Consider the following 25,460-nt stretch of genomic DNA (forward strand, 5'->3'; position numbering starts at 1 on the left):
TGTCTGATCTCACTATTGCATTTGTAGCTGAATGAACACAAATCCCCACAGCCACGCCCCAAAATCTAGTGGAAAGCCTTCCCAGAAGAATGGAGCTTATTATAACAGTATCATAACAATACATCTGGAATGAGACGTTCAACAAGGACTTATGATTGTGATGGCCAGGTGTCCACATACTTTTGGCCATGTAGTGTGTTTAATATGAACCAGTTTTCCTGAACTTAGCATTCGCTGGCCTTGAAATGCTTGGAATTATGACACTATGGGAGATTCTTTGTGGTATGACTTGAGCCGTTAGCGTAGGACCTAGGTACATACACATATTTAGGCTAAAAGCTAATCTCTAAACATTTAGACTCTAAATATTATAATGAAGATATAATATCCAAGTCGTAGACAAACTTCTAAGAGTAAGAAAGTCATCCTTACTCAGCTATTTTACTCAGAAACAGGGATGTAAACTTGTCACCTTTGGTGGAAATCACCGTTTTTTAATCCATAATACGTACTGTCGGTTATTTTTGTGACTCGTGTCGAGCCCATGAGTTTTTGAATTGGGGGGTTGGGGGAGGGGTCTGGGTCATGAGGAATGAAATGAGAACCATGCCTTCTGACTTGTTAAAAAAAGCTCCTGGCTTGTATGCTCAGCACGTGGCACATGGAAAGTGGCTATAATCAGAGTAGCACTCTGATAACTTGAATTAGTTTATATGAGTATGATGATATGCCAAGCTTGGGAGTGTTAATTCACCTGAATAATTTCAGCTGTTTTGATTTCGGATATGCTAGCCATCACAATTTGGATATGGTGTTAACGTTATTTCCATGGAGTCTAACATTAGTTAGTGTACTTGCTATTCCAAATTCCACATGTATAATGTTACTGATGGTAGGACTCTGGGAATACTGTTCCTCATGTAATGTTACTAATGGGCTTTTTTTAGACGATCTACAACATAAGCTGAGTTCCTCAGTCAAGATGCCAACTTAATGCTAACGTTAGCCCCTGATCATTCCATTTTCTTTATACTTGGATAATTAGCAAAGCTAATACTGTCATAAAAGTCAAAGTCAAAGTCCCTTACACGCCAGAATCTGGTCTTCCCAAGCAGTCTCCTGTCCCAGTACTAACCAGCTCTTTAAGGCGTATGGGTGTGGCGTCGATCTCAATTTCAACAGTCAAGTCAAGTCAAGTTTATTTTTATAGCACTTTTAACAATAGACATTGTCGCAAAGCAGCTTTACAGAATTTGAACGACTTAAAACACGAGCTAATTTTACCCTTAATCTATCCCCGATGAGCAAGCCTGTGGCGACGGTGGCAAGGAGAAACTCCCTCAGACGACATGAGGAAGAAACCTCGAGAGGAACCAGACTCAAAAGGGAACCCATCCTCATTTGGGCAACAACAGACAACATGACGATAATATTAACAGTTTTAACATGAAGTCAGTTTGATGTTATAAACTCTTCATTGATGGAAACTTGAGTGCAAAACTGTTCATGACAACTGCAGTCCTAAAGTTAGCAAGTCAACTGTAGTCCTCAGCCATAAGAGCATTACTGTAAGCGTCCAGAGCACCTTCGAAGTGTGACTTTCAACTGTCCGTATGGGGCCGTCCTCCAGAGGAGCGATGTGATGAGAATCCAACCAGACACAGGGCATCAGGACAGGGAACAGCCCTCGGCCTCTCACCTATACAGCTAGGGTTACAGTGGGGGCCAGTCCTCTGGAAACCGTGAGAGTTTGACTTCCCTATTCTCATCTGTATTGCAGCATGCCTTGCCAGATGGCAGTAGGTACCATTTTTATGATGGTCTTTGGTATAACCCGACCGCGAGTAGAACTCGCGATCTCCCAGTCAAGAGGCAGACACGCTAACCACTAGGCCAACTTGCGGTTGATACTGTCATTTGTTTTGGAACATGAGAATAATTTATGAGACAACTGTGTCGACAGGGGCAGCACGGTGGTGTAGAGGTTAGCGCTGTCGCCTCACAGCAAGAAGGTCCGGGTTCGAGCCCCGTGGCCAGCAAGGGCCTTTCTGTGCGGAGTTTGCATGTTCTCTCCGTGTCCGCGTGGGTTTCCTCCGGGTGCTCCGGTTTCCCCCACAGTCCAAAGACATGCAGGTTAGGTTAACTGGTGACTCTAAATTGACCGTAGGTGTGAATGTGAGTGTGAATGGTTGTCTGTGTCTATGTGTCAGCCCTGTGATGACCTGGCGACTTGTCCAGGGTGAACCCTGCCTTTCGCCCATAGTCAGCTGGGATAGGCTCCAGCTCGCCTGCGACCCTGTAGAACAGGATAAAGTGGCTAGAGATAATGAGATGAGATGAGATGAGATGAGATAAACATCTAAACCCTGTCTTCTAACTGACCATACAGCTGTTGCTATAGCTATGGAGAATGAACCCAGAACTCCTTAGGTTGGATTTGTCACTTTTTTCACACCGGATGAGTTTGCATCCTTGCACAAATTGTAACAGGACTAAGATTTTATTAAAGCTTTACTGCAATTGGCATTTTGAAATCAAACTATTAGCAAGTCAGAAGTATTCAATTTGTCTTCACACAAGCATGTTAAAACATGTGGATTGTTTCTTTCCTGTACTGTTTATGAGGCACCTACATTGTCTTTACACTCATTTGGCCATTTTATTAGGTACATCAACCATATGGATGCACTTTGGAGATACACAGTTATTGGGCTTCATTAATCAAGCTGCCTACAAAGAATTTACTTGCAGGTACATTTACATGAGAGGCAGCACAGTGGTGTAGTGGTAGCACTGTCACCTCACAGCAAGAAGGTCCTAGGTTTGAGCCCAGGAGTTTGTGCGGAGTTTGCATGTTCTCCCCGTGTCCGCGTGGGTTTCCTCCGGGTGCTCCGGTTTCCCCCACAGTCCAAAGACATGCAGGTTAGGTTAACTGGTGACTCTAAATTGACCGTAGGTGTGAATGTGAGTGTTTGTGTCTATGTGTCAGCCCTGTGATGACCTGGCGACTTGTCCAGGGTGTACCCCGCCTCTCGCCCGTAGTCAGCTGGGATAGGCTCCAGCTTGCCTGTGACCCTGCACAGGATAAACGACTACAGATAATGGATGGATGGATGGATGGTACATTTACATGAGCAGTATATGCAGTATATATATATATATATATATATATATATATATATATATATAAAACTAACACCTAAATCAGCCATGCTGTGAAAGCACTTGGGCATTTACAGGTGTTTATTATCCAGTCCACGTGATCACATATGTACAAAGAAAATCAGTTTGAGCAAAACATCTGTAAAACTGATGGAAATTTTTATTCTGGTTTCATCAAAAAAACAAACAAACAAAAAAAAAACCTCAGTTTACCGGAAGTTTGATAAAATGAGGCCCAATGACTCCATCCATCTGCTGCTGTGCACAGTTTATTCATTTGTAAACTTCATCTCATCTCATCTCATTATCTCTAGCCGCTTTATCCTGTTCTACAGGGTCGCAGGCAAGCTGGAGCCTATCCCAGCTGACTACGGGCGAAAGGCGGGGTACACCCTGGACAAGTCGCCAGGTCATCACAGGGCTGACACATAGACACAGACAACCATTCACACTCACATTCACACCTACGGTCAATTTAGAGTCACCAGTTAACCTAACCTGCATGTCTTTGGACTGTGGGGGAAACCGGAGCACCCGGAGGAAACCCACGCGGACACGGGGAGAACATGCAAACTCCACACAGAAAGGCCCTCGCCGGCCACGGGGCTCGAACCCGGACCTTCTTGCTGTGAGGCGACAGCGCTAACCACTACACCACCGTGCCGCCCAATTTGTAAACTTAATGACATTAAATTAACTAAAGAAGGGCAGGGTGGACAATACTTCAAGAACTGTACTTAGAGGAAATGTACTTCGTTCCCATACTTAATTATTAGTTTGGTGGTTTTTGACTTTACTGGAGTATTAATGAAATCGAATACATGTATTCTTACTTAGCTACATTTCCATGACTTTTTATTCCTTCCATTTGTAACTTCAAAAAAAAAAAAGATCTTTTCTGGTTCGTTCATACAGCCAGTGACAGTATGCTTTACAGCAATAAAATGGGCTCAGTTTAGCATCTAATCCCTTCAAGATGTGTCCAAGTGAACCCTCAGGACTGAAAAATGTCCAGGATCATAAAAATTCATACGAGCTCCTCTGCAAACAGTGTGAACCTGTATGTAGATCGACCAGATAAGACATAAAATAGATGTGTCTGCGCTCATTTTATTTTAAAAATACATTTTAAAATGTTAAACAAGTTGAGACATTAAATCAACTATCACAGACATTACACACAATGTTAGAAATATTCATGGATGCGATAATTACAGGGGAATTCAGAACATTTATGTCAAAAAATAATAATTGCAGGGCTCTGGCGTGTTTGGACATCTTAGTGAGGTCTTCACACCTGAAAAGGTAAAGTGTCAGTAGAGGAAGGACAGTGAAGAACACAAGACAGTGTAACTGCTGCTGATTTTTCTACTGTGAAAGGTGTAACATTTTTAAATGGATATAAAAGGAGAGACACACATACCATCTGTAAATCCATCCAATTTAAACACAAGGAAGATGTGAAACTAAACACCTGCAAGAAGGAAAAAAATGCATTCATTTTAATGTCCATTTTTACTCCAAAGCCATACAGAATCTTTTCAATTTTGCATAAATAAAAAAGAATGCCATAATTTGCGAATCACAGAAACCCTATATTTTCTTGAAAACGGTGCAAAGGCAACATATCAAATGTTGAAATTTTAAATTTTATTGTTTTTGAAAAATATATGCTCATTTTCAATTTGATGTCAGCAATACATTTCAAAAAAGTTGAGACGGGCATGTTTACCACTGTGTTGTATCACCTCTATTTTTAACAATACTCTGTAAACGTTTGGGAACTGAGGAGACCAACTGCTGTAGTTTTGAAAGAGAAATGGTGTCCCATTCTTGTCTGATATACAATTTCAGCTGTTCAACAGTTCGGGGTCTACTTTGCCGTATTTTGCGCTTCATAATGCACCAAATGTTTTAAATGGGAGACAGGTCTGGACTGTAGGCAGGCCAGTTTAGCACCAGGACTCTTTTACTACAGAGCCATGCAGCTGTAATATGTGCCGAAAGCGGTTTGGCATTGTCTTGCTGAAAGAAGGAAACCCTTCCCTGAAAAAGATTTTGTCTGGATGGCAGCATATTGCTCTGAAATGTGTAAATATCATCCAGCATTAATGATGCCTTCCCAGATTTACAAGCTACCCATGTCATATGCACTAATGCACCCTCATACCATCAGAGATGCTGGATTTTGAACTGTGCACTGATAACAAGCCAGATGGTCCCTCTCCTCTTTAGCCTGAAGGACGTGGTGTCCATGATTTCTAAAAAGAATTTCTAATATTGATTCGTCAGACCTCGGGACAATTTTCCACTTCGCCTCAGTCCATCGTAAAAGAGCTCGGGCCCAGAGAAGGTGGTGGTGTTTCTGGATATTGTTTATATCTGGTTTTAACTTGCATTTGTGGATGCAGTAATGAAGTGTTTTCACAGACGATGGTTTTCTGAAGTGTTCCTGAGCCCATACACTGATTTCCACTACAGACACACATCCATTTTTATTGCAGTGTTGCCTGAGGGCCTGAAGATCACAGACATCCACTGTCAGTAATCAGCCTTGTCTCTTGCATACAGAGATTTCTCCAGATTCTCTGACTCTTTTAATGATATTATGTGCCATTGATGATGTCTCATCTCATCTCATCTCATTATCTCTAGCCGCTTTATCCTGTTCTACAGGGTCGCAGGCAAGCTGGAGCCTATCCTAGCTGACTACGGGCGAAAGGCGGGGTACACCCTGGACAAGTCGCCAGGTCATCACAGGGCTGACACATAGACACAGACAACCATTCACACTCACATTCACACCTACGGTCAATTTAGAGTCACCAGTTAACCTAACCTGCATGTCTTTGGACTGTGGGGGAAACCGGAGCACCCGGAGGAAACCCTCGCGGACACGGGGAGAACATGCAAACTCCGCACAGAAAGACCCTCACCGGCCACGGGGCTCGAACCCGGACCTTCTTGCTGTGAGGCGACAGCGCTAACCACTACACTACCGTGCCGCCCCCATTGATGATGTGATCCTCAAATTCTTTGCAATTTTACATTGAGGAACGTTATTCTTAAATTGTTGTACTGTTTGCCCACGCAGTCTTTCACAGAGCGGTGAACCCCTCCCCATCTTGGCTTCTGAGAGACTCCACATCTCTGGGGTGCTCTTTTTATACCCAGTCATGTTACTGACCTGTTGATACTTAACTTAACTGGGGGGCATTACACAACTTTTTCGGTCTTTTGTTGCCCTGTTCCAACTTTTTTTAAATTTGTTGCTGGCACTAAAATCAAAATGAGTATACATTTTTCAAATCATAAAATTTCTCAGTTTCAACATTTGATATGTTGTCTTTGTACCATTTTCAATGAAATATAGGGTTTCCATAATTTGCAAATGATCACATTCTGTTTTTTTAATTTACATTTTACACAGTGTCCCAACATTTTTGGAAACAGGATTGTATGTCCAGAGTCTGACAGTCTTACCTTTGGATTTGAGCTTGATGATGAACTGCTTGCTTGATTTACCCAGTAAATTGTACGCAGTACAGATGTAACTGCCTGAGGAAGACGTTGTGAAAAGCGGTTGATTATCATCACTCTCCTGCAGGTGCAGTGAGCTCCAGCTGTACATAGGTGGAGGATTTCCTCCAACTGAGCAATTAAGCGTGATCTTATCGCCATCATCGAGCTCGAAGACTTCCTGCTGTGGGTCAAAGGAGTCAGGAGGGTCTGAGGGAAAATAAACATGAACATCTTTCTCAATGTTCTCACAAAACAATGATACTGAAGTATAGACAATGCTGCCTGGATGCACTTACAGTGAACATTAATGCTGAGAGGCTCTGATTTCACTCTGGGAGGAGGTTGAGGACCTTCCAGTCCCAGTTCCAATGCTGCCTCACAACTGTATGGAGCTCCATCTTCTGCCTTGCTTGGAGTGATCAGCAGGGTAGAAGACACTTGGACTGGGGTGGCAGGTGACAGCTCAGAAAATGTGTTATTGTAAACTTCAGTCTGCCCTCGGTACCACCGCAGTGTGAGATACTGGACAGGCGCGATGTTCTGTACCTCACACAGCAGTTGGTACTCTCTGCCTTCCACCATGGCTCCGGTGTGGTTCACCAAGCTGATGGAGATGCTGTCTGGAGTTTCTGGCAAATCAAAAAGTAACATGGCCACTCCTTATAGATAAAGTCATATTATCTCAGCAATAAGACATGCACATTACTATTCAAGGTGTTTTGTCATACTGTATAGAACAAGGCTGAGCTTCTCTTCACACTGTCTGGGTGCAGTGAAGAAAACCCCGTAGCAGATCGGCTCCTCAATCCAGTCAATCAAGCTATCCACCTGCCACTGGACTGTGAGGTCACGCTGAGTGTACGATGCACCAATGGCCGATTCCCATCCTAACACGCGTACAGGCCGGGACGCCACACAGCTGACCGACACCGCTTCTCCAAACCTCACCACCGCTCTCGAGGGAGAAATCTCAAGAGAGCAGTCATCACCTGATGCTAAGAACAGGAGAAGATGGTCATAGACATCTACTGCATTGCAAGGTATGTCCTGTATCTATGAGCGGTGGTATTACTGGTCATGAAAATTAGTTCTATGTTTTCCACTGGTACTCTCAAAGCATCATGGCCAACCTCCACCATGTGGACCCTCTTCCCTCGCCTCATTCTTATATCATCCCACCACAATGTCACCATCTAAATACTCCAGTAACTTTATGATTAAAATAGCTTCAATCTTTGGGTCCAATTTTATGTCACTGTTGGTTCAAAAAACAGAAGGAGAAAACGCATTGATCATGTGATCTTTTTTTTTTTTTTTACATTCCAGTCCTTAACCTCTGAGTATTTGTGTGTGACCAGCTCTCAGGATCTCCATAAACAGAGTTGTGCGAGGCTTGGAAACTTGGAACAGGTCCATAACTCCACCATATGCACATATCTATTGTGTTCTACAGTGCAGAGTTGTCCATAGAGTACACGGATCACAGTTTACTGATTTACTTTGACCCTGTTAGCTAGGATACTCATTTTAGTTCACTGGAAAAAAAACAAAAACAAACCCTGACCCCACAGAACCCTCCCATAGTCTTCAGATGAACTTGTCTCACTTCTTCTTTCTTGCCTTTCTGTTATTTGACATTTATGATGTTCTTGGTCATATTTTTTGCTGTGTACTTTGAATTTTATATTTCGCAATGCTGTGTTTTGGACTGTACACTTGTTTATGTATTCTGTTTGATTACTTGCCTCCTAAAAGTCTATTCCAAGTTCAGAAAACACTGTTCACATTTTTCCATTTGTAAAACTCAAAGTCATTATAAACTAAATCTGTACTTCAGGGTCGTGCCAACTGTGTTATCTTACCTGTTTGGAGGGTGAAGAGAACAAGGCATTTCAGCACATCCTGCAGCATGTTTGAGATTTAGTTGAAATCTACACAGTCCTGGTGCAGAGGCGAAAGGAATTCCGACCCGATCCTGCTCGGCAACCCAAAAACTGAGCTGTGACTTCTAACAAAAGCTCTGCTTTGCATCGCTGCTCTTGTCCGTGCCATAGTTTGACTGAAGGGGGACCAGAAGGGACTGGGGCCCCCAGTAAAGCAAACCTTCTTTACACTGAAAACAATCATTGTAAGCACCCCCTTCTCACTGCTAATGACGTTGCGGCGGGTTCGAGGGAAGCTTGCAAACCCTGAATTCAAATCAGGGGACGTGGTTAAGCAGAATGTTCTGACTAATGTCCATAGTTTCTTACTACATTTCTAATCGAGAGCAAAATGATCTGTTTAAATGTATATGTCCATACAGCTATATGAGCAGTGTTGGAGTTATATGATTTATCTCTTTGCTTTGCAAGAAGTAAGTCGAATGTTATTCATCCTTCAGTGCACTCCTCAATACACCCACTGCGTTTTAGTAGCAGAATGTCCTTGGACTTGTTACAGTAGATTTAATGCATCCCAGCTGTATGAACCTCCATGGACTGACTAAGTGCATGAACAGAGTAGGAAAACACTTCTTTCTTTTGAGTTTGGTACAACATCTAGAAAGTGATAGTGTATTCTTCTTGATGCGATGTCTTCTTTATTAACTGGGAGAATGCGATTTGGCTGGCTGTTGCAAAATGTCCCCAGTGCAGCCAAGTTGCTATGCCAACACGCTTGACACAAACACTCCAACACAAACAGTTTTTGGCAGGAACAATTTCAAACAAAAGCCTTTTTTTTTTTTTTTTAAGCTGCCAGTGGGACATAAATGGACACCGTTTGATAAACACAAGTTACTCACACAACTCTCATTTTAGTTTTGCAGAAATTCTTTTTGTGACCGTCTTGCTGTGGTGTGATGTATGACAGCGAAGGCAAAGACAGCAAAGATAAAGACATGAAATACTGGCAGCAAACATAAAGAGTGTTTCACCAGTTATGCCGAACAAAAACAGAAAACATCTCACCAGTTCTGAGAAGTCTTCTCACTTCCTGTTCAATGACAAGTATTTCCCTTCTGGACGCTTTCTTTTGCACTGCACTTCCTCAGGCCGTGTAGTTACAGTTGTGCTCATAAGTTTACATACCCTGGCAGAATCTATGATTCTTTGACCGTTTTTCAGAGAATATGAATGATAACACAAAAACATCTTTTCCACTCATGCTTAGTGGTTGGGTGAAACCATTTATTGTCAAACGACTGTGTTGTCTCTTTTTAAATCATAATGACAACAGAAACTACCTAAATGACCCTGATCAAAAGTTCACATACCCTGGTGATTTTGGCCTGATAACATGCACAGAAGTTAACACAAATGGGTTTGAATGGCTGCTAAAGGTAACATCCTCACCTGTGATCTGTTTGCTTGTAATCAGTGTGTGCGCATAAAAGCTGAGTGAGTTTCTGGGATCCAGACAGACTCCTGCATCTTTCATCCAGCCACTGACGTTTCTGGATTCTGAGTCATGGGGAAAGCAAAAGAATTGTCACCGGATCTACGGGAAAAGGTAGTTGAACTGTATAAAACAGGAAAGGGATACAAAAAGATATCCAAGGAATTGATAATGCCAGTCAGCAGTGTTCAAACTGTGATTAACAAATGGAAAATCAGGGGCTTTGTTAAAACCAAGCAAATGCCACAAAGTATCTCGCCTACAATATGCCAAACAGCACAGAGACAAGCCTCAAAACTTCTGGAACAAGGTAATTTGGAGTGATGAGACCAAAATTGAACTTTTTGGCCACAACCATAAATGTTACATTTGGAGAGGTGTCAACAAGGCCTATGATGAAAGGAACACCATTCCTACTGTAAAGCACGGAGGTGGATCGCTGATGTTTTGGGGATGTGTGAGCTACAAAGGCACAGGAAACTTGGTCAAAGTTGAAGGAAAGATGAATGCAGCACGTTATCAGCAAATACCGGAGGCAAATTTGTACTCATCAGCCTGGAAGCTGCGCATGGGACGTACTTGGACGTTCCAACATGACAACGATCCAAAACACAAGGCCAAGTCGACCTGTCATTGGCTACAGCAGAACAAAGTGAAGGTTCTGGAGTGGCCATCTCAGTCTCCTGACCTCAATATCATTGAGCCACTCTGGGGAGATCTCAAGCGCGCAGTTCATGCAAGACAGCCCAGGAATTTACAGGAACTGGAGGCTTTTTGCCAAGAAGAATGGGCAGCTTTACCATCTGAGAAAATAAAGAGCCTCATCCACAACTACCACAAAAGACTTCAGGCTGTCATTGATGTTAGAGGGGGCAATACACGGTATTAAGAACTGGGGTATGTAAACTTTTGATCAGGGTCATTTGGATGTTTTTTGTTGTCATTATGATTTAAAAATAGAAAACACAGTTGTTTATCAATAAATGGCTTCACCCAACCACTAACCATGAGTGGGGAAAAAAGTTTGTGTGTTATCATTCATATTCTGGGCGGCACGGTGGTGTAGTGGTTAGCGCTGTCGCCTCACAGCAAGAAGGTCCTGGGTTCGAGCCCCGGGGCCGGCGAGGGCCTTTCTGTGCGGAGTTTGCATGTTCTCCCCGTGTCCGCGTGGGTTTCCTCCGGGTGCTCCGGTTTCCCCCACAGTCCAAAGACATGCAGGTTAGGTTAACTGGTGACTCTAAATTGACCGTAGGTGTGAATGTGAGTGTGAATGGTTGTCTGTGTCTATGTATCAGCCCTGTGATGACCTGGCGACTTGTCCAGGGTGTACCCCGCCTTTCGCCCGTAGTCAGCTGGGATAGGCTCCAGCTTGCCTGCGACCCGGATAAAGCGGCTAGAGATAATGAGATGAGATTCATATTCTCTGAAAAAAGGCCAAGAAAGCAAAAATTATGCCAGGGTATGTAAACTTATGAGCACAACTGTATTTGCATCATTATAATCCATGAAGAAACCAGAACTTTTGGCTGAACTGCAATAACTCCTGCCATAATCCTAGACTTAACTTCTGAACATCTCCTCCATCAAGAACTCACTTCACTTCCTGATCATTTATAGCCTGTAATAATTGCTCTGTGAAAATTACTGCATTACAATATGTTTCAATAGGTAGGCTATTAAATGACCAATTAAATAATATGTCAATCTAATAAAGTACAAACAGTAAGATCAGTATGTGATAAAAGGTTAATAACACTTAACCTGCGTGCTCTTAGCAGAGAGCAGAGAGGACGAGTTGGGCCCTGGATGTTGTATCTACTAACCAGCAGTTTCTCTTTTCTTCGACTGGACGTGTTTACATGTTTTTTTTTTCGTCAACTTACTTCTATTCTCATCTGCAAAAATTCCCAAGCAGGCCAATTTACTGACATGTACAACACCCTACGTCTTTGACATGACAAAAACCTCAGTGCCTATTTTGACTTCATATGAATGCAGCCTTCTTAACTAATGTCCGTCGTCTAATTGTTTTCTTAAAAATGTATCCTGTATTTGCTGTGACGCTTAGTTTGCAATTCAGAACCGCAGCCTTTCCAGGGTGGTTATGAGTCAGTGGTGGAAAAAGGTGACGTGAGCTGAGTAGATACTGATATTCTTTGTTCTATTGTTGATCAGCAGAGTGCTATCTTCACACCACCAACCATGCGCCAAAATACAGCGAGCAAACAGAACCAGAATGAACTCTGTGGCTGTGTTGTTCCTGGAAGAAACCAACCAGTAATTTATTAATATAAAAGAACAGTTAGATTTTATACATTTCATTTGTATATAAAGGAAAGAGCAGTAGTTTGCAATGACCTGGCGACTTGTCCAGGGTGTACCCCACCTCTCACCCATAGTCAGCTGGGATCGGCTCCAGCTTGCCTGCGACCCTGTACAGGATAAACGGCTACAGATAAAGGATGGATGGATGGAAAGAGCAGTGGTAAGAGCACATAGCCTCGATCTTGCATTACACACTTTCATACTGACCACCTTCTGTGGTCTACAAGTGAGAACTCTTTCGTAATACACTCTACTTCCCAGTTACTGTATGTGTTTCGTCATATAGTTCTGAGAAATAAGTTTTGAAAAGCTCTTTAGAAAATAGTTATGCTGCTTTATGTGTTCAGTAAGAGAACTGATCACTGTGATGACTGCATCCTCACTGCTATGATCTTCCTTGAGGTCAAATAACAGAATTATACTGTGATTAGTCAAAATAATAATCATCGACACTGGTCTAAAACACCTGTCAACTTTTCAAAGCAAATTTTAACAAAACATTTTCTTCACTTGCATTCTATAATTGATGTTGATGTTTTACTGGTTTACTAAACTGAGCTCGGGGCGGCACGGTGGTGTAGTGGTTAGCACTGTCGCCTCACAGCAAGAAGATCCTGGGTTCGAGCCCTGTGGCCGGCGAGGGCCTTTCTGTGCGGAGTTTGCATGTTCTCCCCGTGTCTGCGTGGGTTTCCTCCGGGTGCTCCGGTTTCCCCCACAGTCCAAAGACATGCAGGTTAGGTTAACTGGTGACTCTAAATTGACCGTAGGTGTGAATGTGAGTGTGAATGGTTGTCTGTGTCTATGTGTCAGCCCTGCGATGACCTGGCGGCTTGTCCAGGGTGTACCCCGCCTTTCGCCCGTAGTCAGCTGGGATAGGCTCCAGCTTGCCTGCGACCCTGTAGCACAGGATAAAGTGGCTACAGATAATGGATGGATAAACTGAGCTCTTGGTTTTTTGGATCTCTTGATCAGCAGCGAGGGCGGCACGGTGGTGTAGTGGTTAGCGCTGTCGCCTCACAGCAAGAAGGTCCTGGGTTCGAGCCCCGGGGCCGGCGAGGGCCTTTCTGTGTGGAGTTTGCATGTTCTCCCCGTGTCCGCGTGGGTTTCCTCCGGGTGCTCCGGTTTCCCCCACAGTCCAAAGACATGCAGGTTAGGTTAACTGGTGACTCTAAATTGACCGTAGGTGTGAATGTGAGTGTGAATGGTTGTCTGTGTCTATGTGTCAGCCCTGTGATGACCTGGCGACTTGTCCAGGGTGTACCCCGCCTTTCGCCCGTAGTCAGCTGGGATAGGCTCCAGCTTGCCTGCGACCCTGTAGAAGGATAAAGCGGCTAGAGATAATGAGATGAGATGAGATGAGATGATCAGCAGCGGGGGTGTGGCCAAGCGTTGATTTGTGACTGGAGGGTGGGGCCAGGGAAGGTGAGTGGCAAAGTCAGTACACCTGCTGTCGATTCATGTTGTGTGACGATGGAATGTAGAAAAGGAAGAAGAGAGTGGATCTCTCCCGACCAGAGCACGTCTGTGTGTTGTGTGTGTCTCAGAGTGAGCTGAATAAAAAGCTGAAAAGCAAAAGCCAAAACCCGCAAAATAAAGTTTGTGTTCAGCTCATTTCCCACATGCTGCGCTTCAGTATTCCTCCCGTGTCAGGGACGTACCACAACCAGTAACTCAAATGAGATTGACACACCGGTCCTATAGTCCTCATCCATCATTCAGGTCACTTCAATAAACTTAACGAACTAAAGTTTCTAATAACGAGTATGAAAAGGCAGCCACACCTTTGATGACCTTTGATGTTACAAATGACTTCAAAACTTCAAGCACATACAGGGACGTATATACAGTCTATACATCTATAGCTTTAGTGCCATCTACTGGATGATATCTCGCTGTCTCTCACTTCAACTTATTTGTTGTAGAGGTTTGAAAGCTGCATTTGGTCCTGCTGTGGTATCTCTTCCATTCCCAGGGCTGAAAATAGGAACTCCAAGCCCTTTGCGTGTACTGTGTATTATGTTGGTGATGTGTTCAAGTGTTATTTCTCAACCCAACCACGTCGCTCAGCTGAGGCAGGCCTACTGTTAATCCCACGGGTCACTTACAACTCAGCTCTTGGATGATGTTTTCCTTATGTAAATATTTCATAACTTATAGTAAGGTTATTTTAATTTATTAACTTGTTTATTCTTTTCTATGCAAAGCACTTTGAGATTTTGGATTCATATTGTATTCATTTTGATAGGTTTTGATCCGTCTGTACTGAAGGATGTTGAATTGACGAAGTATGATCTAAGAACGTAGTCCTCTGCCATCCAGGAGATGACTTACGGATCTGGGAGCAAACAGTCACTGAGACAGACACAGCTGTTCAGAGATGTTTCTCAGTTTACTGTAGGACAAACATGAGTATATGTTCACATTCAAGAGCGTGTTGTAGCTAAATGATTGCAAGATGTGATTGACAAAGCTAAGTTATCTATGTATGACAAGCAGAGGTGGACAAAGTACCCAACTTCATTACTTAAGTCAAAGTACAGATCCCACTGGTCAAATGTTACTCCGAAACAAGTGAAAGTTGTCCAGTCAAATTTTTATTTGAGTTAAAGTACTGAAGTATTTGCTTTTAAAAATACTTAAGTATTAAAAGTACATTTTCTGTCAACGCGTTGTTGTGTTATTGCCCCAGCGCTTACAAAACCGTTACTAAAGACAGAAATGTGAATTCACAAAATGAACGCATGCCGTGCCATCATGGTGGTTTAACGTTAAGCTCCGCCTGATATGCTAGCAAACTCTTTTCAAACTTGAAATTATATTGGGTAGCTAACGCTACTAGAAAAGAAAGATTTCTACATTCTGTTTATTTGGCAAGATTATGCTGAAACATATTTCTGTAAGGACTTCAGATAAGTTAGCATTATTCATGTTAGCGTAACTCTGTTTTTACATGCTAACTAACAGTGTCCAAGTTAACTAGCTATGTGTTAACGTTAGCCGTAGACAAGGCGATGGCAACTTGGTGGGCAAAGTCATTTGACTAACCAGACTGCACAGCTATTGCAACGTTATCGCTAGCTCTAAAAGCACAGACAACTTTATTGCAAGCTTTCTCTTGGAATAAAACGTTTATATCCCTCAATACGCTTCCGCAGGTCGGACGGTGAGTTTTTGAAGGCCGTGATGTGGTTCATTTTTGGCAAACAAAGCAAACATTTAGAGCAAAATTAATCTTCAATCCTTTCAAAACACTGAAACATGGGTTCCAGGTAAAGCCATGGGTGCGTGCATTCCTCAGAAGAACCGCCTCCTTCCATTCTGCCATCAACTGATCGAGTTCAAATTACACTGCTGAGAACTCACTGAACTTGATTTTATACAGTCTACGGATGTGACGTGACCCTAGTGATTACTGATCAGCTGTCTCAGTGTCACCTGCGAAAAAAACAATCATGTTTTAGAAAAGAAAAAACATCCACTTTCAAAGCCGCTTCATAGTAACGAGGACCTTGACAGAAATGTAGTGGAGTGAAAAGGTACAATATTTGCCTTTCAAATGTAGTGACGTTAAAGTCATAAGTTTCCAAAAAAAATAATACTCAAGTAAAATACAGGTACTCAGAAAGTATACTTAAGTACAGTACTCAAGTAAATGTACTTCGTTACTGTCCACCTCTGATGACAAGGTAACATCAATGGGTGATGAAGCATTACATCACTGGTCAGAATAACATTATGAAAGCAAAGAGAGACATTACTGGTCAAGATAACCTTCGAGAGCAGAGAGCAGATGTGGAAGCGAAGATAAATCTCAAGGATTTAACTAGAACTAGCTAAAACAAGTAGCATTCAGAACAGCCTGTACCAGTTTCAAGCATGCCAAACGGATCTCTCTACTCATATCAATGCCCCCTTAGATCCTGAAAGGATCTGATGCATGGTTAATCACACTGGACTTTCCTCATCTTTATGGTACGGCTATACAGGTCAGAATTGTAGGTCAGGTAGAATTTTTCAACCTAGGTTAGAATTTTTAACCCAGTTCATAATTTGATACTTGTATTAGGGAGACCTAGGGCTAGGTTTAGGGTCAGGATTTGGGAAGACTGTATTTTAAACTACTTGATGATGTAATGAGACTGGACTCATTAATAAATTAAAAATATATATCACCCCTTCCATTGTAATTGTTGCTGGTCTAGTGGTTAAGGTGTTGGGTTAAAAATCAGAAAGTTGTGAGTTCAAATCCTGGTTAAGTATGAAAAAATATATCTTTAAAAAAATAATAGGTAGGCAGATGAGAGGAAATACTTGATAGGTGTAGACAGAGTAGAAGAATCTTAGATAATCCAAAATTTTACCTAGGTTGGAAATTATGAACTAGGTTAACAATTTTAACGCAGGTAAAAAAAAAATCAACCGAGGTGATTTTTTTTTTTACCTGTTACAACTACATAAGTAGCAGTCACAAGTTGTGCCATTATACGAATTACAACCATTGAATAATCCACAGGATACACACACCAGGACACAACCACAGTTAGCAACCAATGTCCCCACCCACCCCTGAGGGTGTATAGCCATGCAAACCAAGAGTCATCAGCTTGGGGAAGGTTAGTTACAGCATGAAGCATTTCATCCATTATCTCTAGCCGCTTATCCTGTGCAGGATCACAGGCAAGCTGGAACCTATCCCAGCTGACTATGGGCGAGAGGCAGGGTACACCCTGGACAAGTCGTCAGATCATTGCAGGGCTGATACATAGAGATAAACAACCATTCCGACTCACATTCACACCTACGGTCAATTTAGAGTCACCAGTTAACCTAACCTGCATGTCTTTGGACTGTGGGGGAAACCGGAGCACCCGGAGGAAACTCACACAGATACGGGGAGAACATGCAAACTCCACACAGAAAGGCCCTCATCGACCACTGGGCTCGAACCCAGAACCTTCTTGCTGTGAGGCGACAGTGCTAACCACTACACCACCGGGCCGCCCCCCATGATGCATATCGTCAATGCAATTTGAAATATTCTGAAAGTTATCAGGAATATAGAAACAGCAGGAGGTATTGAGAACCTTAAATCAAATCAAATCAAATCAAGTTTATTTGTACAGCGCTTTTAACAATAAACATTGTCGCAAAGCAGCTTTACAGAATTTGAACGACTTAAAACATGAGCCAATTTTATTCCTAATCTATCCCCAATGAGCAAGCCTGTGGCGACGGTGGCAAGGAAAAACTCCCTCAGACGACATGAGGAAGAAACCTCGAGAGGAACCAGACTCAAAAGGGAACCCATCCTCATTTGGGCAACAACAGACAGCCTGACTATAATAACCTTACATTCTCTGCTAACAGGATAGTTAGGGTCAGCTGGTTCTGAATGACCACCTCCCACAGAGCCGTCAGTTCTTCATTAACTAAATCCAATGCTTGACTGGTGATGTTAGTGAGTTTTAATATTTGCCAGGCCAGACCACTGATTTTATTTAAAGATTAACAAAACCCCAAAATAAACTCCTCTATACTGACAGATAATATCCATACAAGACAGGTTCAAGTGTTTACCTGTTTACACTTGTATCTGTATACTGTGTATAGATTTTTATTTTAAAAGAAAAACAATGTCCCTGGGCGCTGACATCTTACTCTCTCTGAGGTTTAGATACTGTGCTCTGAGTACAAATTATGTAAGAGAATCCGAGATTGTGAAGTCACTCACATGCTACATGACTTACTGAGGCTGAGATCTAGTGTATACATTGCTTCTAAATTGTTGTAAACAACCCTGAAGATGCTGAGTGTCAAGCATTTGGTTGTAAAAATTATTCTAATCCTTGAAGCAGTGAAAACACACACACACAGCCTTTGGGTGCCTTTTGCTGCCTGTAAACACTCCATCGCTGGCTACTCAGTTTTGATTTTTGTTTCTTTTAAATTAAAAATTATTACATGACATGCTTTTTTTGTTTTTATTCACTGAGAAAAGTGATCTTTTTAGATGGCAAGAATCGAGTTGCTATGACAACGATTATTGTTTGCTTGTATCTGTATTGATACTGCGTATGTGTGTCTAGCAGAGTGAGATTTAAACTTTATAAAAGTGAAATCGGGATTTTTTTTTAGAATTAGAAGTCTTTATTTGATGGCTCTGTGTTACTAAGGGAAATGGTGTACTTGTGGGCTGGTTACAGCACAAGCGGATATCCGGTTTCAGCACAAATGGTTGCGTCCAGGTAAGCCTATTTTTAGCAATATCACGACTATTAAAATGGGCAAATTATTGTTATAAAGTTTATTTTTAATTTAAACGTGCAGAAGGCACATCAGGGCAGTTGCTGTGATCAGCAAAGAATGTTTTATTTTTCAGTTCTGGCCTGAGTTCACAAAACTCTTTTTACTGTGACACTTTTCAGCGTTACACTCTCCCAGACACACACACACACATCGGTCGTCTGGTTGGGAAGTCTGCTCTCGCTCTCTCTCCTTAAATAGGGCGCGGTCACTGGGGAAGACACACAAACACATTAATTAAAGGCCCGGTCCCACTGCACTTACGGATGCAAAGAGGATGTAAAACGTAACAAAATCTTTGCCATCCGTTGGAAAACGCTATGCATCCGTTGTGTACTCATTGCATACGTGCTTCATACGCTCTATCCATCGAGCATCCGTCCACTGTGATTTCATCCGCGCAAAAAGTTTTGAGCTGCACAAAACTTTTAGAACAGATGAACTTTCCGCCGTGTACAATGTAAATCCACGACATATACGAGCAACAAACGTTCTATGTCCGTTATCATCCGTTAAACGTCTGCATCCTCTCTGCATCCTCTGGGCATCCTCGCAACTCACATCCGCTGCAGCTGAAAACGGAAAGAGGGAGGAAAGATAAGGTACATGAAACGTCTATTCATCGTTAGTAGCACGGAAATAGAAAGGATGTAAGCGTATGCATCTCGTATATAAAGTATTCAAAACGGACAAAGCGTTTATATCTGGGATGTATCTCGTATATTTAGGATGTCTGGAGTATGTCTAGAGTATGTAGAAGGACACCTAGCGGACAATCGATATTTTGCATCACAGTCAGTGTCAGGGGGTGGGGTGCTGGTTCTGACCTTCTTCACCTTCCCAGGGCTTGAACGAGTAGGCACGGACTTCCTTTTCTTGCCTGACTGACGCACCATGGTGTTGATACAAGATGTAGTAGAGATGTATCAATGTAGCCTTCTTCAAAAACGAGATGTAGTAGAGATGTATCGATGTAGCTGCCAGCACGTCTTTCCGCTTTATGCTGACGGCGTGCGTGCTGCATCCCTTTATATCTGCGGAGCAGACGCAATTCATACCCCCCGCATGCGCAGTGAACGGTCTGCATCCGATATACATCCGCGCAACATCCCCTTTGTTTCCGTTAGGCGTACGTGATGCATCCCCTTCATCCGCTATGCATCCGCTCTTTCTGCTATGCGTCCGCTTCTCAGTTATCACCGGTAACCCCTTCAGAGCTGTCATCCACTTCCATCCGCTTTCATCCGCTAGGCTTCCTATGAACATGCATTTAACATCCCCGCTATATACTACCCACGTCCGTTCTTTTCCGTTCTGTTTTCGCAAATTTTCGCCAATTTTGTCCATTTCTGGAGCGGATGAAAACGGATAGAGCCACCCCCAAAATTCTGCTCATCCGCTGTGTCCTTTTTGCATACGTTTTGTGTCCATCGACCAGTGGGACCGGGCCTTTACATCAGGTGCAGTGATTCTGCCACTTACCTTCCCTGACTCCCCCTCCGGTCACAGACCGACGCTTGACCATGCCCCCACTGCCACAGCCAGCAACTCCGGGATGCCTGCTGGCAGTGGCTGAGGGCTGACAACCACGACGCCGAGGGAATCATCGATCTGGTGGTACTGGAGCAGTTCATCGCACGACTTCCCGAAGGGACCACGGAGTGGGTCCAGTGCCATCGCCCGGTGTCACTGGATCAGGCCATCGAGTTGGCAGAGGATCATTTGGCGGCTGTTCCCGCAGCAGGATCACAGATCTCCTCTTCTCCTCTCTCTCTCTCTCCCCCTCCCCTTCTGTGTCTCATCCTCGCCCTGTTCCCCCACCGTGGAGGCGGGGGCCGGCTCCACCCCAGCCAGCCCACCGCACCCACGGTGCCCTCCCGTTTCCCACTTCCATGTCTGTCTCTCCCCCCCCTCAGGTGAGTGAGCCCCAGAGCGCCGGTGCAGAGAGAGAGCCCGGGCCGGTTTGCTGGCGCTGCGGGGAGCCAGGGCACCTCCAGCATCAGTGCTCAGCAATGGAGGTGGGCGCGGTAGTCCAGATCCCCGACGCGCCAGGAACCGCCCTCGATTGGGCCAGAGCGTATCGCATACCGGTGAGTGTCGAAGGGGATACGTATCAGGCTTTGGTGGACTCCGTCTGTAATCAGACCTCAATCCACCAAAGCCTGGTGCAAGACAAGGCATTAGGGGGAGCACAATTGGTGAAGGTGTTGTGTGTGCATGGGGATGTTCACAACTACCCTTTAGTGTAGGTCCACATTCTTTTTCGAGGGGAGAAATTTAGTGTAAAGGCGGCGGTTAATCCTCGCCTTACCCACTCGATAATTTTGGGGACTGATTGGCCGGGATTTCGGGAATTAATGACTCATTTAGTGAAGAGTGGGTCCTGCCGTAGTTCAGCAGGGGGAGGTCCCGGTGTGGCATTGGCGGGAGCAGCTGTCACAGAGCCGTCTACGTCATCACCACATCAGAGTGAGGAGCCGCAGGCTCCTCCTCCTTCTCTCGGGGAATCCCTCGTGGATTTCCCGTTAGAACAGTTGCGAGACGAGACTCTGCGGCATGCATTTGACCAAGTGAGAGTAATCGATGGTCAAACGCTCCAGCCAAACGCCACCCCGTCCTTCCCCTATTTCTCCATTATGAGTGATAGATTATACCGAGTGACGCAGGACACTCAGACTAAAGAAATGATCTCACAACTTTTGATTCCAAAGAGCCGCCGGGAATTGGTATTCCAGGCGGCTCACTTTAATCCCATGGCTGGACACTTGGGGCAGGATAAGACACTAGCCCGAATAATGGCCTGGTTCTATTGGCCAGGGATTCGCGGCGATGTCTGTAGGTGGTGTATGGCATGCCGTGAATGCCAGTTAGTAAATCCAGCGGCCATTCCAAAAGCGCCTTTGCGCCCTCTACCATTAATCGAGACCCCATTCGAAAGAATTGTGATGGATCTCGTTGGGCCATTAGATCGGTCAACATGGGGGTATCGCTTTATTTTAGTTCTGGTGGACTATGCAACGCGATACCTGGAAGCAGTGCCTGTTCGCAATATCTCAGCACACAGTATTGCAGAAGCGCTCTTCCGTGTCATCTCCCGAGTCGGAATCCCCAAAGAGATTCTGACTGATCAAGGCACTTTGTTTATGTCATGCACACTACGTGAACTGTATGGGTTATTGGGAATTAAGCCGATCCGCACCAGCGTTTATCACCCACAAATGGACGGTTTAGTCGAATGGTTCAATCGCACACTCAAGAATATAATTAAAAAGTTTGTACATGAGGATGCACGTAATTGGGATAAATGGCTCGAACCCCTGTTATTCACAGTGCGAGAGGTCCCACAAGCCTCCACGGGGTTCTCCCCGTTCTAATTATTATATGAGCGTAAGCCACGTGGCATCCTAGATGTACTGCGGGAAAATTGGGAGGAGGGACCTTCCCCAAGCAAAAATGAAATTCAGTACGTTATTGACCTGCGTGCAAAACTCCACACACTCACACACCTAACCCAGGAGAATTTGTGGCAGGCCCAAGAACGGCAAACCCGCCTGTATGACAGGGGTACGTGCCTTAGGGAGTTCGCACTGGGAGATAAAGTACTTGTACTGTTGCCCACATTGAGCTCCAAATTGGTCGCCAAGTGGCAAGGACCCTTTGAGGTCACACGGTGAGTCGGGGACGTTGACTATGAGGTGAGGCAAACGGACAGGGGTGGGGCACTACAGATTTACCATCTCAATCTGCTCAAACTCTGGAACAAGGAGGTCCCCATGGTGTTGGTGTTGTTGGTTCCGGAGAAAAGCAGACCTGGGGCTGGAGGTTCAAAAAGGAAAATTGACATTGCTTACCTCTCCGGTCCCCTGTGGAGACCACCTTTCCCCGACCCAACTCACGGAGGTTGCCCAGTTGCAGACCAAATTTTCAGACGTGTTCTCGCCCCTGCCCGGCCGCACCCGCCTCATAGAACACCACATTGAGATGCCCCCGGGGGTGGTAGTGCGCAGCCACCCTTACAGGCTACCCGAACACAAGAGAAAGGTGGTTTGGGAAGAACTCGAGGCCATGCTCGAAATGGGCATCATCGAGGAGTCCCACAGTGACTGGAGCAGCCCGGTGGTCTTGGTTCCCAAGGCCGACGGGTCGGTCCGGTTCTGTATGGACTATAGAAAAGTCAACGCGGTGTCTAAATTCAATGCGTACCCAATGCCTCGTATTGACGAGTTGCTGGATCGACTAGGCACGGCTCGCTTTTATTCGACACTGGATTTAACAAAGGGTTATTGGCAGATCCCCTTGACTCCACTATCCTGAGAAAAAACGGCCTTTTCCACACTGTTTGGCTTATACCAATTTGTCACACTTCCTTTTGGGCTGTTTGGGGCGCCCGCTACGTTCCAGCGGTTTATGGACAGGGTCCTCTGCCCCCACGCCACCTATGTGGCCGCATACTCAGACGATATCATAATCTATAGTAATGACTGGCCGTGGCATCTGCAACACCTGAGGGCCATCCTTAGGTCACTGAGGCGAGCGGGTCTCACAGCCAACCCGAAGAAGTGTGCAATTGGGTGGGTGGAAGTACGGTATCTGGGCTTCCACTTGGGCAATGGGCAGGTGCGTCCCCAAATTAATAAGACAGCAGCGATTGCGGCCTGCCCGAGGCCCAAGACCAAAAAGGGGGTGAGACAGTTCCTGGGGCTGGCTGGCTACTATCGTAGGTTTATACCTAATTATTCGGACGTCACCAGCCCGCTGACTGATCTCACTAAAAAGGGGGCACCAGATCCAGTCCAGTGGACGGAGCAATGCCAGCGGGCTTTCTCTGAGGTGAAGGCTGCACTGTGTGGGGGGCCACTGTTACACTCCCCTGACTTTTCTCTCCCCTTTATGTTGCAGACAGACGCGTTGGACCGAGGGCTGGGGGCTGTTTTGTCCCAGGGGGTGGAGGGGGAGGATCGCCCTGTGCTGTACATCAGCAGAAAGCTGTTGGTGCATGAGGGGCGCTACAGCACCATAGAGAAGGAGTGCCTAGCCATCAAGTGGGTGGTCCTCGCCCTCCGCTACTACCTCCTGGGGCACCCTTTCACCCTCTGTTCGGACCATGCGCCCCTCCAGTGGCTCCACCGCATGAAGGATGCCAACGCACAGATCACCCGTTGGTATCTGGCACTCCAGCCCTTTAATTTCAAGGTGGTCCACAGGCCGGGGGCGCAGATGGTTGTGGCGGACTTCCTCTCCCATCAAGGGGGGGGGGGGAGTCAGCTGCAGGCCGGATGGCTGCCCGGCCTGAGTCAGGCGGTGGGGGTATGTGGCAGCGGGGGCATGGTCAAGCATCAGTCTGTGACCGGAGGGCAGAGTCAGGGAAGGTAAGTGGTGGAATCACTGCACCTGATGTCTATTAATCTGTGTTTGTGTGTCTTCCCCAGTGACCGTGCCCTATATAAGGAGAGAGAGAGCCGAGGAAGGGAGCCCTCTCCCCAGCCAGACGGATGATATGTGTGTGCATGTCTGTGTGAACTGGGAGAGTGTGAATGCTGAAAAGCTGCAAATAAAGAGTTTTTGAAAACTCAGTTCTGGCCTGCCGCACTCCTGTGCTCCACCCACCTGCTCAAAGTGTTACAGTGCAATTAGGAGATCCTCTGATAGTGCTGTTAGATAAGTTTTGCACTGAGAATGACCTAATTTGAACTTACCCCTAGAACAGACACGTGTCACGCTGTCTCAAAGGAACTATCGCAGACCCATTCATTTTATAGTTCTTGCATGGCAGGATGCTACAATAGCAAGAAGACCAGTTGCCCATTCTACCGTTATTTGGTCCCTGCCCTGGAAGAAGGGAATGGTTCATTCGCAGTTGCAACCCTAATTCCAGGAGATAAGCTATAGTTATGGGGACAGTACAGTTGTCGCAAATAGCATTTTCCTTGGCATAAGTATCATTGTCTAATGGGAGTAATGTCTGGTTCCTCTCGAGGTTTCTTCCTCATGTCGTCTGAGGGAGTTTTTCCTTGCCACCGTCGCCACAGGCTTGCTCATTGGGGATAGATTAGGGATAAAATTAGCTCATGTTTTAAGTCGTTCAAATTCTGTAAAGCTGCTTTGCGACAATGTTTATTGTTAAAAGCGCTGTACAAATAAACTTGATTTGATTTGATTTGATTTGAGTACTGCCCTGGCCTGATGAAGGGCATGGCAGATCCAACCGGATCCATAAATCTCACTTGACAACTTGCGGACTACAGAGAGTGAGAAAGTGCAAGCTTCATTACCAGCACACTGAAAGAGCTCTTGGTCTTCTCCTTCAGGATAACTTAGGCAAGTAATGTCTTGAAGGATTATGAGGGAGATCAGGCTTGTTAACAAGAAGGCGAGTTTTACCATCAGGGAAGCACTTTCTACGAGTTATAGAACGACCAAAAAGAATACAAACCCAGTATTCAAGGAATGTAATTTTCTTAGGCATCTACTAGTTTATGGGAGGGTCATGGACCATTTGAACATTCACCCTGGCACAAATCAGACAGGAGTCCAACATCAATTTTCAGTTTTGTGGACATCAACAATGTAAAATTGATCAATGATCCGTTTAGTTACCCCTTTTTGTGCAGCATGTGAAATACCATGGAAATGAAAGAAAGAAATCACAACTTGGGACATCACACACTTGGGAAATTTCCTCTCTGCATTTAACCCATCTGAAGCAGTGAACACACACATGAGCAATGAGCACACACACATACCCAGAGCAGTGGGCAGCCATGCTAACA

At 44.7% G+C, this 25,460-nt stretch overlaps 1 protein-coding gene across 1 annotated transcript; it reads right to left on the minus strand.

Moving 5' to 3' along the window:
- Nucleotides 1–4,335: 4,335 nt before the first annotated feature.
- Nucleotides 4,336–8,682, minus strand: LOC132900105 (vascular cell adhesion protein 1-like). The gene is made up of 6 exons (XM_060942144.1): nt 8,547–8,682; nt 7,413–7,679; nt 6,981–7,313; nt 6,646–6,891; nt 4,586–4,636; nt 4,336–4,459 (listed from the first exon to the last, which is right to left on the minus strand). The coding sequence occupies exons 1-5, from the start codon at nt 8,593–8,595 to the stop codon at nt 4,629–4,631; spliced, it is 903 nt and encodes a 300-aa protein (XP_060798127.1). The 5' UTR covers nt 8,596–8,682; the 3' UTR covers nt 4,336–4,459; nt 4,586–4,628.
- Nucleotides 8,683–25,460: the final 16,778 nt, after the last annotated feature.

Source organism: Neoarius graeffei, chromosome 16 (genome assembly GCF_027579695.1).
Source record: "Neoarius graeffei isolate fNeoGra1 chromosome 16, fNeoGra1.pri, whole genome shotgun sequence".
NCBI classification, from domain to species: Eukaryota; Metazoa; Chordata; class Actinopteri; order Siluriformes; family Ariidae; genus Neoarius; species Neoarius graeffei.

Coding starts and splice junctions, on each gene's coding strand:
- LOC132900105 (XM_060942144.1), bottom strand. CDS start 8,595: ATGCTGCAGGATGTGCTGAAATGCCTTGTTCTCTTCACCCTCCAAACA. Junction 7,314..7,412: donor GCTCAGCCTTGTTCTATACA/GTATGACAAAAC, acceptor TTGATTTGCCAG/AAACTCCAGACAGCATCTCC. Junction 6,892..6,980: donor TCTCAGCATTAATGTTCACT/GTAAGTGCATCC, acceptor ATTTTCCCTCAG/ACCCTCCTGACTCCTTTGAC.